This window comes from Cibotium barometz, chromosome 17, assembly GCF_041138505.1.
Source record: "Cibotium barometz isolate CiBa-2024 chromosome 17, ASM4113850v1, whole genome shotgun sequence".
NCBI lineage: Eukaryota > Viridiplantae > Streptophyta > Polypodiopsida > Cyatheales > Cibotiaceae > Cibotium > Cibotium barometz.
Window position 1 is genome coordinate 37,424,261 of NC_141062.1, and position 15,879 is coordinate 37,440,139.

At 43.3% G+C, this 15,879-nt stretch overlaps 1 protein-coding gene across 3 annotated transcripts in view; it reads left to right on the top strand.

The window, feature by feature from the left end:
- Positions 1-1,831: 1,831 nt before the first annotated feature.
- LOC147629959 (putative isoprenylcysteine alpha-carbonyl methylesterase ICMEL2) overlaps positions 1,832-15,879 on the top strand; it is a 59,401-nt gene continuing 45,353 nt past the window's right edge. For 2 of the 3 annotated variants that reach the window (XM_086811507.1, XM_086811508.1), the window contains exons 1-4: positions 1,832-2,446; positions 2,841-2,917; positions 3,450-3,519; positions 3,951-4,031. In XM_086811507.1, coding sequence (XP_086667633.1) covers positions 2,148-2,446; positions 2,841-2,917; positions 3,450-3,519; positions 3,951-4,031 — 527 coding nt within the window. In that variant the 5' untranslated portion in view covers positions 1,832-2,147. The remainder of the gene's footprint in view (positions 2,447-2,840; positions 2,918-3,449; positions 3,520-3,950; positions 4,032-15,879) is intronic. The other variant, XM_086811509.1, reaches the window with a different exon arrangement.

Genomic DNA, 15,879 nt, shown 5'->3' on the forward strand with positions numbered 1-15,879 from the left:
AGAAGACAAATCATCTAGCAAATCCTTAGGAATATATCTTTTGAAGTAGACATTAATTCAAAAAAAATCATGTAATAACTTTAATACTTTTCTAAAGAATATTATAAAAAAGATGATTACATCAATGATATGCTCACGTTCCATCGCTCGTTCTAGCTCCATCAAATGAATGAGTGGAGAGTTTGGAACATCTCATTTGCCTCTTGAAGTTGGAACCATAAAGAATGCCACAAGTTGTAAAGCCACTCTTTACCTGGGACCACATCACCCCTATCCAAATGCATGTCTTGGAAATCCAAAGTCTTTTAATAACCTTTAATTTCCACCTTGATATCACATTCCTCTTAGTAGTATCCTCTGCCAAAGAGACCACACACTTGTGGGTACTCACTTTTTGGTAATTTTTCTTTCTTTCTAGATTAAAGCATAATTTAAGAAATTATGTGTTGCACTATCATCAGTCATTATTGTTACACCTTGAACCCTTACCTTTTCGTGCATTTTCATGAAGTTATGAGATCCAAAGGTGGGTTTCCACATGGCTGATGATAAACAACACATATGTGTGATATCCTCATGGTAAACCATTAATTCTTGAAGCATCATTAATTTGTACTCTTTGCACTGAGCATCATTAATATGTGTGAGCTACGCGACAGGGGCTGCTTGTGTGAGCCGATGGATTATTCCACCTTCCTCCCGAGAGAGAGAGAGAGAGAGAGAGAGAGAGAGAGAGAGAGAGAGAGAGAGAGAGAGAGAGAGAGAGAGGAATAAGGAGAGAGAAGTGTAGAGGTATGTTGAGAGAAGAAAATTTAAATAAATAATATAATATAAAAATATATAATAAGTAAGTATAAAATATATAGAGAATATAAATATATATAATAACAATATGTAAACACATAATAAGTAAGAATATTAAACAAATATATATATATATATATATATATAAAATCTATACTAATATATTATAATATAATGTTATATATATATATATATATATAGTATATAATAATATATTATAAATATAAAAATTTAATATAAATATATATAAATAATTATAATCTATAATTAATAAAAAATATATAATAAGTAAACTAAAAATATATATAGTAAATATATAATAATATAATATAATAATGATATATAAATTAATATGTAAATATTATATTAATACTATTATATAGAAACACATTCACACACATATACGTACATGTACACACAGTCACAACGTGTGGATGTGTGTGTGCGTGCGTGTGTGTGTGTGTGTGTGAGAGTGAGAGAGAGAGAGAGAGAGAGAGAGAGAGAGAGAGAGAGAGAGTGTTTCTATGTGTGTGGGAGAGTACGGGTGCGAGAAGATAGAGAGTTCATGTGCATGTGTGTGTGTGAGAAAGGGCTGTGTTCGTGGACGTGACATACATACACACATGTGAGACACACACGTAAATATGTGTCTATGTGAGAGAGTCACACATACACATGCACGCGTGCACACAAATACACACCTGCATATACAAACACACACACACACACACACACACACACACACATATACACATACACACACTCACTCACACATGCTTTCACACACATACACATGTATCGATGTATACATAGATGCACACAGTCACACACTTGCAAAAGCACATAGATATGTATGCACATATGCATACAAGCAAAAACTTCATGCCGTAGCAATAAGGGGGTCCCTTACTTGTACCACTTTTGTGCTGAAAGTTCAAACATATTATTCATCCTTATACGATGATGTGAATTCTAATGTTAAAAGAGTTATTATTTGTCAAATATTTAAGTATAAGGTGTTCTAGTCATCACGGAGCTGCGCTTGGAATAAAAAACGCTGCTATCTATCAGAATCAGTTAGCAAGGTCGCGCAGTATTCCCTTCTTACTTGCACGATCTATCGCTGCGATCTGACCCGTCCTCTCCTGCTGCTGTTGCACTAAACAACCATCACCATCATCATACACAACATACTCTGTCAGGGCAAGATACTCACCATCATCAACACCATAGCCAATCCGGGGCAAGAATCCATAGAAGGTTAGGTCAAGTAATCCTAGCCAAGCATAAAAGCTTAGGTCAAGTAACCTCGAAATTCTAGGGCAGTTTAGCATGTTGCCAGCATGAGGATCGAACAAGAAGACTGCTGCACAGACGCTGGTTCGAGATTCGAAATCAAAATTGACACCATCAATGTTGAAGAGTTCCATCAAGCCACTATCGTTTCTGTAGATTCACAGGAGAACTCTGCATCACTTGAGCAACAGCCTCTCCTAACAGATCAGAGGAACTCTGCAGAAGGAGGCCTTTCATCTTTATTACCATCCTGGCAGGTTTCTTTTAGTGGTGATGACCTTGGCCAAGCTGTTGCAGACACTTACTTGTGCACTCGGCTCAGCTTGACTCTTCTCAGATACTTAGGGTAAGAGTGATGCCTCTGAGTAGTTTTTGACATTTTCTCTCAACCTAGGGTATACACTATGTAGATGGTGTTTCTAGGTCCTCGATTAAAAAGAGAATCTAAGAATTTCCAAAATTTTTTCCCAAGCAGGTGTGGGAAATTAAAACACTTCATAAAATTAAAGTTTAATCAATATCAATAAAAAAGAAACTCAGAAATAGAACCTTGATTTTCTAAACATGGAAAATCAGCTGCCTCAAAATGATCATTCATTAGAAAAAATGGCTGTTTTTTGAGGGTAGCTTCCTTGCTTATGATATGTGATGAAAAATAAGAAAACATGGAAAAGTCATTAAAAGAAAATTATATACATATATATGTTTGTCTATTTGCTAATCAATACCTTGCATTGCAGCATAGGGTATCGGTGGATGACAAATTTTGCAACACTTTTCCTCTATGGCTTGTTTATTCTGCCAGGAATTGTCCAAGGTCTCATCCCTATGCTCCTCAATACTTTGTGGCTGTTGTTTTGAATTTCATTTCATTCCCATCTGTTTGCCAAGTCAATGTCAATGTTGGTCATATTTACATTCCGGTGTTTGGTGGTGCTGCAATTGCAAGGTCATTATGAACAAGCTATTAGCAATCTAACTTCTAGATCTAGCATTATTGAAGCACTAGGGCATGCTCTCTACAGGGTAGATGCATTTCTGCCAACACACCTTTTGCATCGTATGTCCAACATGTGGTTGGCTGTGGCTCCCTCCATCCCCCAACCCCCCCTTTCCCTTTTATAGCCTTTATTGGTGGTTGAGTCTACCCTTAGCTGTGCTCTAATGATAGAAATCTTAATGGAAGATTGTCTCTATACATAACTTTCATCTACTCTTTGGTGTGGAGTGTATGGGCAAGTCTAGTTTATAAGAGGATAGTTTCAACTTTAACATGTAAGATTGTTGTGTTTAATTTTATGTATCAATGTATGAAGTGGTATTAATACTCAGCTTCTTACCATGATCAGTTGGTTGGCACTACTTTTTTGACAAGCGGATCCACCGAAGCATCCCTTATGGACAAGAACCAAGGAACCGGTAAGTTTACCAATTGTGACATCATGTACTCCCCACTTAGTGGGCATGATCGGGAATTTGGGTGGTTCTATTGGGACTAGCCTATGTGAGTGAGGACCTTCTTAAGGGGCTTTAATGTGTTTTGGGATGCACCGTATCTAGCGTCTCACATATAGATGTGTCGATTTATTCTTCTATACTTGTGGTGTAAGCCCATGAGCTGTTCCCATTATGGATCCATGGCTCTAGGTTGGGAGTTGAATTGAAGATTCATCTCTACACATTCCAATGATGGATGTGTATGCATCTCATGCTTATTGTGAGTCAATCTCAGTTAAGCCCTGGTTTAAGAAATCTAGACTTTGTAGGTCTAGAGAAACACTTCCATGAATATGATGCTTGATTGAGATAATTCAAATGCCCAGATTAACCTTCGTATTTTTTTGTGTAAGGTTGGATCTCTACTTGCCGGAGAATCTTGAAACTCCAAAGCCAGTGGTAGCATTTGTGACTGGTGGTGCATGGATAATTGGGTTAGTATGGATTTAAAATCTTATGCACTAGTGGGTGCTTTGAATATCTCAATTCATGCAAGTATTCTTGTTTGAGGGGGTTGATAGAATGTTTAATATATTCTGCATGGATAATTGGGTTAGTATGGATTAATTTTTTTTTTAATGCACTAGTGGGTACTTTGAATATCTCAATTCATGCAAGTATTCTTGTTTGAGGGGGTTGATAGAATGTTTAATATAAACTCTGCATGCTCTTATATTTCTATGGCATGAGACATTTGTGACCTATGGTGGTGTTGGAGTGGAGATCAAGGTAGCAACACACACATAGATGCAGCAAGCAAGGAGAGAGAGATAGAAGCACAACAATCAAAGAAGATTGATGAAAAAAATGGGTGAAGTACGAGTGAATTGACATGATAAAGCCACTTACACACACTCATAAGCATGTGTATATACATTCAGAGGAAAAAAATTTCCTAAAGAGGGAAAAAGTGCCCTAGCTCATTATTAGCCTATGTCCACATATCACTCTTCCTTGTAGTGATGATGTGAACATGCACAGGGATCATGTGGCTGATCAATCCCCGAATGGCAATAAGCCCAAAGCTTTGCGAAAAGTTTCGAATTTCTCTTGTGAGAGAGCCTTCGTGAACATATCTGTCACATTGTCGTGTGTAGAGACATAAGCCAGGCTAATCTCTTTTGCAATGAGGCTCTCCCTGACATAATGATAATGCATTTCAATGGGCTTTGTGCGAGCGAACATTGGGTTTCTTGCAATGGCTAATGTATTTTGGTTGTCAGTGAAGATTTGTCAAAAGGTGTTTGAAGCATACACACTCCAAAATCGTCGTAAAAGCTGCGGTGTTCTTAGCTTCATAGCTTGAAGTGGCCACTGTTTGCGTCTTGTTGAGTCATAATCACCAAGGTGAAAGCAAAAGTGAGTAGTGGACACTCGAACGTCATAATATCTAGCCCAATTGGAATCATTGAAAGCGTGCGGCTAAATATCACTCCCCATAGCTTAGAATAGGCCAAGTGACTGAGTGCCCTATAAGTATCTAAAGACTCGCTTGTTAGCAGCTTGCCAATGCTTACTTGCGGGATTGTGCATAAACTATCGGAATGCACAGCAGAAAATGAAACAAGTGTTGTGAAAAACAGAACGTAGAAGTGTAGAGAGAGAGAAGCTGTATAAACTCTGTTATATACATGAAGATCCGATACAAATGAGGAGGTGGGGGCAAGGGTGGTATTTATACCACCCTATGGTACCAGTTGGCCAGCCCAAATACAGCCGATAGGCTGCCCACATGTCCACGACTGGGTAAAAGCCCGTCGGCTAGCACATGTATAGTCGGGTAGCACAAGAACTCAGTTGGCCAGCACAGTGTGAGTCGAAGACAGACAGCCCCCACGACCAGAAAAAATATAGGGAAAACATGGAAAAAATGAGAAAAAAAAAGAAAAGCTTCTGGGCGGCGGGCACACCCACAACAAAGGCTCTCACTATAGATAGGAGATGACTGCTAACACCCCCTCTCAGCTCCTAGATGTGGAACCAACCCCAATGAGCTGGAGTGCTGCCGGAGCATAGCTTGAGGTAGAGACTTCGTGAAGAGGTCCGCTGCATTGTCCTCAATCGAACAATAAACAAGCAAGATGTCACTAGCCAAAATTTTCTCACGAATAAAATTTTCCCATTGGTCTGGGCATGGAAGACCGGGTTTTGGGCAATAGCTATACAACTCTAGTTATCGCACTGGATGACCATGGGTTCATTCTGTGGAAACCCAATCTCGCTAAGCAACCTTTGCAGCCACACAACCTCGCAAGCAGCACCACAAGCAGCCCGATACTCTGCCTGCCTCTGTAGAAGACAAGGCAATGGTTGGTGGCCTCTTGCTGTTCCATGAAATAGCTCGAGTCAAGAGTAAATCCGTAGCCTGATGTAGATCTCCTCGTGTCTGGATCTCCTCCCCAATCTGAGTCACTCCAACATTGGAGTTTGACTCCATCCGTCGCTCCCCCTCTAGTGTCATAGAAGAGTCCAAGATCCTTTGTACCCTGTAGATACCACAAGATCCGCAATCTTACGTCCCAATGAGTCTTCAAAGGCATCTGCATGAATGAGCTCAACAGTCCCACATGAAAGCTCAAGTCCAATCTGGTGTTCAGCAACCAAATCAGTGAACCAACAAGCTTTCGACACAGAGAGGCATCAACTTGCTCACAAGGACCATTCACTGTAAGTTTGGTGTTTGGGTCCATCGGTGAAGTAATAGGCTTGCAGTTCTCCATCCCAAATGTCTCCAGCAACTCATGAATATACTGCTGCTGAGAAATAAAGAACCCCCAAATCTTCAATCCCAAGAAGAAATGAAGTAAGCCTACATCGGTCATCTCAAACTCCTTTGACAAGACAACCTTCGTCACTGCTATGTGCTTCAGATGACCGCCAGTGAGAATGAGATCATCCACATAAAGGATAATCAACAGGACTAAACCACAGTCCCAAAAGAGATACAAGTTAGGATCTGCAATTGATCTCTAAAATCTTGTCCGTAGAAAGAAGGAATCAATCTTTTGATTCCAAGTCCCGGGAGCCTGCTTAAGACCATACAAGGCCTTCCGCAACCTGTAAACCATCCCCTTTGATCTTGGAACCTCAAAGCTTGGAGGCTGCTCAACATACACCTCCTCCTGCAAGTCACCATTAAGGAACACAGATTTTACATCCATCTGATATACGGGCCACCGCTAAGAAGAGGCAAAGGCAAGAATTGTCCGAATCGTGGTCATCCTCGCTGTTGGTGCAAAGGTATCCTCACAGTTGATGTTAGGCCGCTGAGCATAGCCCTTAGCCACAAGTCTGGCCTTGTGCTTGTTTATCGACCCATCAGATGTATACTTGTTCTTGAAGACCCACTTTGTGAGGGCAAAAGGACGGAAGGACCGGATATACGAGAGATCAAAGTAAAACCACACAACATGAAATATGAGAGTGAATATATACAAAAGGGTGAGTGCAAATATGTACAAGAGCCCTCATATGAGAGGTGACTCTGAGCAGAAAGAAGACCAGTGCTGAGGCAGAGAAGATGTCGGAGCTGAAGCACGGTCGATGACGAAGGCTTGCGTCGATGCGAGGCAAAGCACTCTCGGAAAAAGGTAACGTTGATGATGATGATGGTGGTGCAGTATCTGATGACACGGGTGCTGCGTCCTGAAGCAGAGAGGGCTGCTGTCCCAAGTGGTGCAAGCTCTGGTGACACGGGTGTTGCGTACTTGAAGCAGAGAGGGCTGCTGTCCCGATGTGTAGCAGAGAGGGCTGCTGTCCTGATGTAGCAGAGAGGGCTGCTGTCCCAAGGGCTGTGCCAAAACGCACAAGATATGCTGAAGGTAGCACTGTGAGCCCTGATGTATGCGCTGAAGAAGGCTGAGATAAACGCTGATATAAGCTCTGACGTAAGCCTGATGTAAGCGCAGATGTGGGCTTATGTGTTGCGCTGATGTAAGCTGCAGCAAAACGCAGATGTCTGCTGAAGCAAAACACTGATGTAAGCTGATGTATAAACGCTGATGTATGCTCTGATGTAGGCGCTGAGGACAAGCTGACGTAAAACGCAGATATGAGCAGAAGAAGGCCTGATGTAAGCGCCAAGAAACAGCCTGTGGTAAGGCTGATGTGAGCCCTGCAGATGGCGGCCTGGACCAGCATAGGAAAACGCGGTGAACCCTTGCTGAAGGCGGCCAGATGGTACCTGATATGGCGATGAAGTGGTACATGAAAGATGAGGTAGAGGCAACGCTATATATAGTGAAGGGGGGGTGCTGGTCGGTCACCATAAAGGTGTAGGCCAGCAGCCAAGACAAAAACCCCAAAAATATAAAATATAAAATAACCAAAAAGTCCCTTTTTAGGGCTGGAAAAGTGCTGTTTCTTCACACTTGACACCAATGACTGACTGTTTTGACGGCCTTGGAACCAACTCCCAAGTTTTATTCTTCTCTATGGCATCCAATTCCACTTGCATGGCTTTCCTCCAAGTCTCCTGCGAAAGAGCTTCTTTCACGGAAGTGGGCTCTTTGTCCCGAATGATACGAGACATCAAAGCATAGTTCACCTGTAACAGCTCCTCTGAATGACTTTTGTCACGAACTCTGTGCGATTTGCGAGGTCCATCCTCTGTGGTCCACTCGGAGGGAAGCTCCTCAACACTCGACTCCTGAATGGTGTCTAACAACCACTTTGGTACTCGAACAGAACGCGGAGCCTCCTGCTCTGCTGTTGGGCCTCATCACTAGCCTCGGGCTCAATCTCTACAACTAACTGAGGCTATCTAGCTGGAACAATAGACTGGGAATCATCCTTAGACTCATCTGGTTCTCCAAGAAGTGGCAGCTCATCAATAGTGGAAGCTGGAACATGCTCATCAACGACAATATCTCTACTGACAACAACCGCGTTCCACTGTGGGTCATATAACCTTTAGTCTTTGGAAAGAGAGTTATATTCCACAAATACAAGCTTTTGGGACTTCGAGTCAAGCTTCCCCCTCTGCTTCTTTGGAATGTGAGCATAGGCATCACTCCCAAACACACGAAAATGGGAGACATCTGATTTCCTGCCAAAATAAGCCTCAAATGGAGTCATCTTTGGTATTGAAGTTGTCGGAGATTGGTTGAGGATATGGACAGCTGTAGCCATAGCCTCTCCCCAAAGTGGACAAGGAAGATCACGATGCTCCCGCATCGTCCTCGCCATCTCGACCACAGTCCGGTTCTTACGCTCAACTACTCCATTCTCTGAAGGCGAACCTGTATTGGCCAACTCTCGCTTGATGCCATGTTCCGCACAAAACTGCACAAAAGCATTAGAAGAGAATTCTCCTCCTTTGTCAGGCCGAAGAGTCTTCACCTGCAATCCAGACTACTACTCCCACCATAACAGCATAAAGTACAAAGAGCTTCCCAAGAATGGGGTCTGCATAGGGCCACACAAGTCAAGTGTGTACCAACTCCAAAGGTTTTGAAGCCTGCCTAGTAGCCTGCTTCGGAAAAGATTGCCTGTGCTGCTTACCATGAATGCAAGAACTACAGTGTCCCTGCCTGCTGCCAACATTTGGCAAGCCATCCACCATTTGGTCCTGGAAAGCCCGCCGCAACGCATCCACATTCAAGTGGCCAAAACGGAAATGCCACAAGTCACCGATTTGAGTGCCTGTCAGAGAAGAGAGTGCTGAGAATTTGTAGATACCATTCTCCACTTCGCCTTCCCATACAACCTGGCCTGTTTCTTTGTCCCGTAGAGCAACAAAATGCTCATCAAACTCCACCCGGAAGCCAGTCTTGCAAACCTCATGCACTGACAAAAGATGAAAACCAAGTGTTGGGACATAAAGAACACGAGAGGAATGCTTCCCCCTTGTGCCATCAAGAAAAATAATCTCCATCCTGCTCTCGCTGCTGTGAATTGGGATAGTGGAATTGTCGCCAATGAAAATGCGACCTGACTGTCGTTTAAGATCCTGTAATAACTCTCGGGAAGGAGTCGTGTGCCTAGAAGCACCACTATCGAGAATCCACTTGTTACATGCGGAAGCTCTAAGATGCTTCTTTTAGCCCTAAATCTATGACCAAGCCAACAAGGGGCTGAATGATCAAAACGATGAGCAATTATGCCTATTTATATATGTTGCAGCCGAGTGGATTCTCTTCTTCTGTATACTGGCCGACAGCCCCCATGTCCTCTATTGGTCAACTCTCCTTGCCAAAACAGCATACCATGCTCCAAATTTGTGTTTCTAGTGAGTCTTTATCATGTTGCCTCCAGGATTAGCCCTAAGATTAGCATGATGAACATGTGTGTGCACATGACATCCCCCTCTGCTAAACTTGATGATGGGATTCCAATTTGCTTCTTGGACGACTGTCATTATCCCATTCTATTCCCGGAGTCCCTCTGTCATCCTTCCTACCCTGGCAACCTTTTCACTGAATACCCGGCCCAGTCTCCAAATCCACTCTAACTCTAAAGAAGATCTATGTATCTATTCCATCTAGTCCCCAATCCGTTCTTGCTCTGTCTCTCAACACCGTCCTGGTCTTCATTCCTAAGAAATGAGTCTGGCACTCTCACTCCACCCCTTGGAGGATCATCCTCCCTTGGAACCGTTGCCCAAAAGCCTTTCCTAGCTCATGGGACTGCCATTCCCTTTGGGCTTTGTGGAACACCACCAACCAACCTCTTGGGAGCTCTTCCCGGTCTTGAGTTCCTTGCCTTGGGCCTCGTACCTGTGCACTTTCCTGTACCTTGGACCTGTACACCTTCATATGGGATTGAATTAGTGTTTAGCCTTGCTGAGTCTGATGCGTTCTGATACCAATGCTACATGCGGAAGCTCTGAGATGCTTCTTTCAGCCCTAAATCTATGACCCAGCCAACAAGGGGCTGAATGATCAAAACGATGAGCAATTATGCCTATTTATAGGCCTTGAAGTGACCATGTGATGCTCTGATACCAATGTTACACGCGGATCTGAGATGCTTCTTTCAGCCCTAAATCTATGACCCAGCCAACAAGGGGCTGAATGATCAAAAACGATGAGCAATTATGCCTATCTATAGGCCTTGAAGTGACCGTGTGATCTGGCCGACTACTGGTCGGCCAGCTCTTGGACATAAAATAAACATATGTTGCAGCCGACTGGATCCTCTTCTTCTGTATACTGGCCGACAGCCCCCATGTCCTCTACTGGTCAACTCTCCTTGCCAAAACAGCTTACCATGCTCCAAATCTGTGTTTTTCTAGTGAGTCTTTATCATGTTGCCTCCAGGATTAGCCCTAAGATTAGCGTGAACATGTGTGTGCACATGACACCACTCCCGAGTATCCCTGGCGGTGAAACCAACTGCCTCCTTGCTCGAAGAAGATGAAGCATCTGTGTCCATAATCTCCAAGTGCACAAAAGTTGGAGTCTTGGCAGCTGCAGCTGAAGAATCAACACTCTTCTCGGTACTCCGCTTAGGACATTTCCTCCAATAGTGGCCTTTCTCACCACAATTGTTACAGGTCCGCTCGGCCTTCAAAGCATCACGCTATGAATCGGGCTTCTTCTCATAATACTTCTCCGATGAAGACTTTCCTTTGCCCTTATTGTTGTTGTTGTTACAGCCTTTCGATTGTTGGCCTGTTAAGGTCTCAGAACCTCCGCCCTGTGGAGAGTTCCTAAAATGCTCTTCCTGGTCCAAGACCATAGGCACAAGCTCCTCCCATGTGATGGTGCTGAGCCTCCCACTGGTGATCAAAGAGGAGTAAAAAGGTGAATACTGAGAGGTCAGATGAGACAACAAAGTGATGGCCATGTCCTCTGAAGATATCTCCTTCCCAGCCTGAAGAACCTCCTGTTGAAGAGCTTGCAACTTGTTGATGTGCTCCCGCATCGTCGAAGACTTTGCAGGATTCATCACCCGCATCTGCACTTCCAAGGAAATTCGCTTCATGGGTGATACCCTGTTATACAGAGAAGCCAAATGCTGCCAAATCCCTCTGGCCAACATCATATGTTTGATATGATTAATCACCTGCGGTGTGCAATAAAGGAAGATGAAAGAACGCACACGGGCATTGACACGACCCCACAACTGTGCCTGAGCCTCCCGTTCTTTCCGAGTAGAGGGTAAAAGCTCCCTGTCCTCCAACTCCAACCGTGGAACACCAACCACAATGAAATCAGCCAAGTCATAAGACTCCAAGATAGACTCCATCATTACCTTCCAGATGCCGTAGTTTTGGTCCCGTCCAGCTGTTGATCCACCGGGATTGTGGGGAGAGTAGGGATCTTTGTTAGCACATTCATCCCCAGTTTTTGCCCATTTCTAGTGTCCTTTTGGTCCCTTTTGCATGGCCCTTGATTGTGGGCTGGCCACCCCTTTTTTCCATATTTTTTTGGGATTTTTCCCAGCCCTTTTGGTATTTCACCAGTCGGCTAGCTTCTCAGCTCTAGTCGGCCAGCTTATTGAGCTCCAGTCGGCCAGCCCTCCTCACCTATAAATAGGTGGGGTCAGCCTCTCACTTTTCATTCAGTCTTGTACATATTTTGCTCCCTCACTTATGAGACTATCTGTGTCTTGCTTGGGAGTGTTTTGCTTCAGTATATTCAGCATAGTTGCTCCATATCTCTCTCACTTATGAGACTATCTGTGTCTTGCTTGGGACTGTTTTGCTTCAGTATATTCAGCATAGTTGCTCCATATCTCTCTCTCTCTTGCACTATCTATTCAGCACACTCTAGTGTCCCTTTGCTTCCGCTCTGTGCACTCTTTCATGGTATCATCGCTCCCGGTTCAATGACTCCTCTGCTGCATTCTTTTGTCTTTCAAAGGACGACTTCTTTGGCTTTTTGGAGTATGTTCAGCATTTGGTGCTGAGAGGGGGTGTTAGCACATTCATCCCCAGTTTTTGCCCATTTTTGGTGTCCTTTTGGTCCCTTTTGCATGGCCCTTGATTGTGGGCTGGCCACCCCTATGTTACATGATTTTCTGGGATTTTTCCCAGCCCGTATGGTTTTTTCCCAGTCGGCTAGCTTATGTAGCTCCAGTGGGCCAGCTCTAACCACCTGTAAATAGGTGGGATGGCCTCTCACTTTTTCATCTTGTCTTGTACATATTTTGCTCCCTCACTTATGAGACCATCTGTGTCTCTTGCTTGGGACTGTTTTGCTTCAGTATATTCAGCATAGTTGCTCCATATCTCTCTCTCTTGCACTCTCTATTCAGCACACTCTAGTGCCCCTTTGCTTCCGTTTTGTGCACTCTTTCAATCTTCACGTGCTTCTTAGCCATCTCAAGCAAATCTGCCATCTCAAGGGTTCACAAGGTCTTGTGAAGGGAGGGTGGGTGGGAAAAAAAATGAAGAAGAGGCTGCAAATAATATGCAAGGTGGTTGTCCAACGGTGATGGCCGCCTTATACCCGATCTCCAAGCCTCGAACAGTCCAAGAAATCTCCAATCAGCACCAAAAATCAGCAAACCCTCAAGCTCCCACTGTCTCCAAGCTTCAAGCCACCTGGGGCTCTGATACCATGTCGGAATGCACAGCGGAAATTTGAAAATGAGACAAGTGCCGTGGAAAACAGAACGCAGAAGTGTAGAGAGAGAGAAGCTGTATAAACTCTGCCATATACATGAAGATCCGATACAAATGAGGAGGTGGGGGCAAGGGTGGTATTTATACCACCCTATGGTACTAGTCGGCCAGCCCAAATACAGCCGACAGGCTGCCAACATGTCCACGATTGGGTAAAAGCTAGTCGGCCAGCACATGTATAGTCTTTTACAAGCCTTGTCCATTATGCTCCTGTAATGGATGATGAGACCCTTCTTCATATTGGTTTGTCAGAAGATTAGATCCTCCTCTAGATAGACTAGTAAAGAATGCAAATCCCTCTTCCATAAATAAAGCAGTAAGGATGGTTGAGGATTTTGCGCAAACTTTCCCTAATTGTATACAGTTCTCCAGAAGAAGAAATAAAGCAAATACTCTTGCTTGCACAGGGAGGGGGGGGGGGTGGCCTTCAGTGGGTAATTTGGGACCCCATCTGGTGTCGTCTCTATTACATCTCTTTCAGATTCATGTATGTTGTTTTAAAGGATTGCTAAAGACTCACTAAACTCAGGTTTAAAGAAAGGCTTTGTTGTTTCACACGGTCCTAGCTCGGCGCATGCTATAGATCAGCTCCATACCCGTATGTTGGACATGTCATCTCCAGCTCTCTTTTACTCCATTTTATTCCCCTTTTTATCAAGATATTTTATCTGATATTTTTAGGGATTATTCCCATATTTTCTTAGTCTATTTTAGGCATTTTTATCTGTCGTGGACATTTGTCCTCTAGTGCTATTGGCCGACTGCTCTACTTGAGATGTATATAAGCATGGCCATTGTGCCTTCATAATTCATTTAATACAATTCAATTCAATACTTTTTAGTTCTTGGCTCAAGTGTTGGATCTCTCTCGGTTGTCTACTCTCTCTTGTGTGATCTCTATTTGCTTCCGCTTCATATTCACATATTCTCACACATTGTACCATCTATTGACTAGAGAATTGGTTGGAAAATATGATAATACTAGATACATAACATTCCTCCCCACTTAGAACATTTCCACTCTTGGAAGTAAATGAAGAAGAAATCAGCTGCCTGCATCAATTGTCTCTGAAATTAGGTTTAGACATGTCTATCCAATCCACATAGCTGTGTATTCAAGAACCAACTCAATTGAAGCTGTTGTTCCTCCAACATATGACCGTGGGAATAAGACAAAAAACAAAACCTTCTTAACAGGTTCCTGAAGAATATAAACCATCCTTCAATCTTCCAACTCCTCATGGAATTGGAAACCTTAAATCACCAAGACAACTATCTGCTAGCTGTAACATCATACCCATCCTTTCCAGGATATGGTAAATCCTCGTACCTAGGGATATCATACCTCCCTCTAAGAGATCCTAACTCAATAGTGTCTCCTTCAAGAAATCAAAGTCTGAGGGAATCTGGGTTTTAACCCAACTCCTACCAAACATATTCTAGCTACTGCTAGAACCATATGCTCAATACCGGATGACCTGTTGGAGTGTTGCAACATAAGAAATTTCTCCCCTAATCCCAACACAATCCGTCACACAGACTCCATCACCATGGAACAACAACCGGTTTTGAATAAAACTATTGACTACCTTCCACTCTAATAGGTGGAATGATCCGTGAGTCCTAGTCTAAATCAATAGAGCTCCTTGCCTGGACCTATTGCCATGCCAAATAAAATGCCCATCGGCCTGACATAGCTCTCCCAAGGAATCATACAGGCTAGCGCAAAACCGGGTAAAAGATTCACCCACACAATCCTAGCATTCCCACCCAAGTTACCCTTCCGATTTCCTTGTCAAGTCTTACGTAACTTTGTCTACGTTAGGGTAACTACCCTCCATATGGATAGGACATTGGAAGGCTAGAAAACACACACCTAGAAACTCTACATGTTGCCATACCACTAGGATACACACCATATAAAATTCCCTTGAGACTTGTAAAGTCAGATTAGGGTGATTAATCCTTTCCCAACTAAGCCTTGGTACACTACACCTCCTCCCCATGTCACGATCCGCCCTACTAGTTAACCATTGGAATAACAATGAAATAATTCACACATGTCCACATATCTGACAAATCTCGTTTGAATGGATCTCCCACAGGGAAATGTATCATGTGATTGTTGGACATGTCATCTCCAACATTTAAGCTCCATTTTATCCCATTTTATTTTCCCTTTTATCCAGATATTTATATGATGTAATTAGGGTTTTTTCTTGTATTTTTTGGGCTATTTTAGGCATTGTTATCAATCGTGGACATTTGTCCTCCAGCCATACAGGCTGACTGGTTCTACATATATGTATATAGGCATGGACATTGTTCATTCATAATTCATTCAATACTCTTGGGGCAGCTATGCATATTCTTTGGGCTGGCTAGGAGACCCTATGCCCCACAGTGCTGGCTTGGAAAAGGTTTCAGAGCCTCACCGAGGTACAGAGATTGGATTTCACGCAGCATTTGAGAGGCTCTAGCCGGAGGATTGCACAGATTGATGCAGCCATTCCCAACCACTGGATTACTGGATCTTTCTTGGAAGGCCGTCATCATTCTTGGTTTGGGGTTTTTTCTGGGACATGTGTTCCTCTTCAGGTTATGGGTCTCCCCTTGCCTAGGGAGGATGATGTACCGGTCTTTTTTTCTGTACAGGATGAATGGCAGCTGGAGAGATGTGACGTGCAGGACCTTATTGAGGGTCCCCAGAT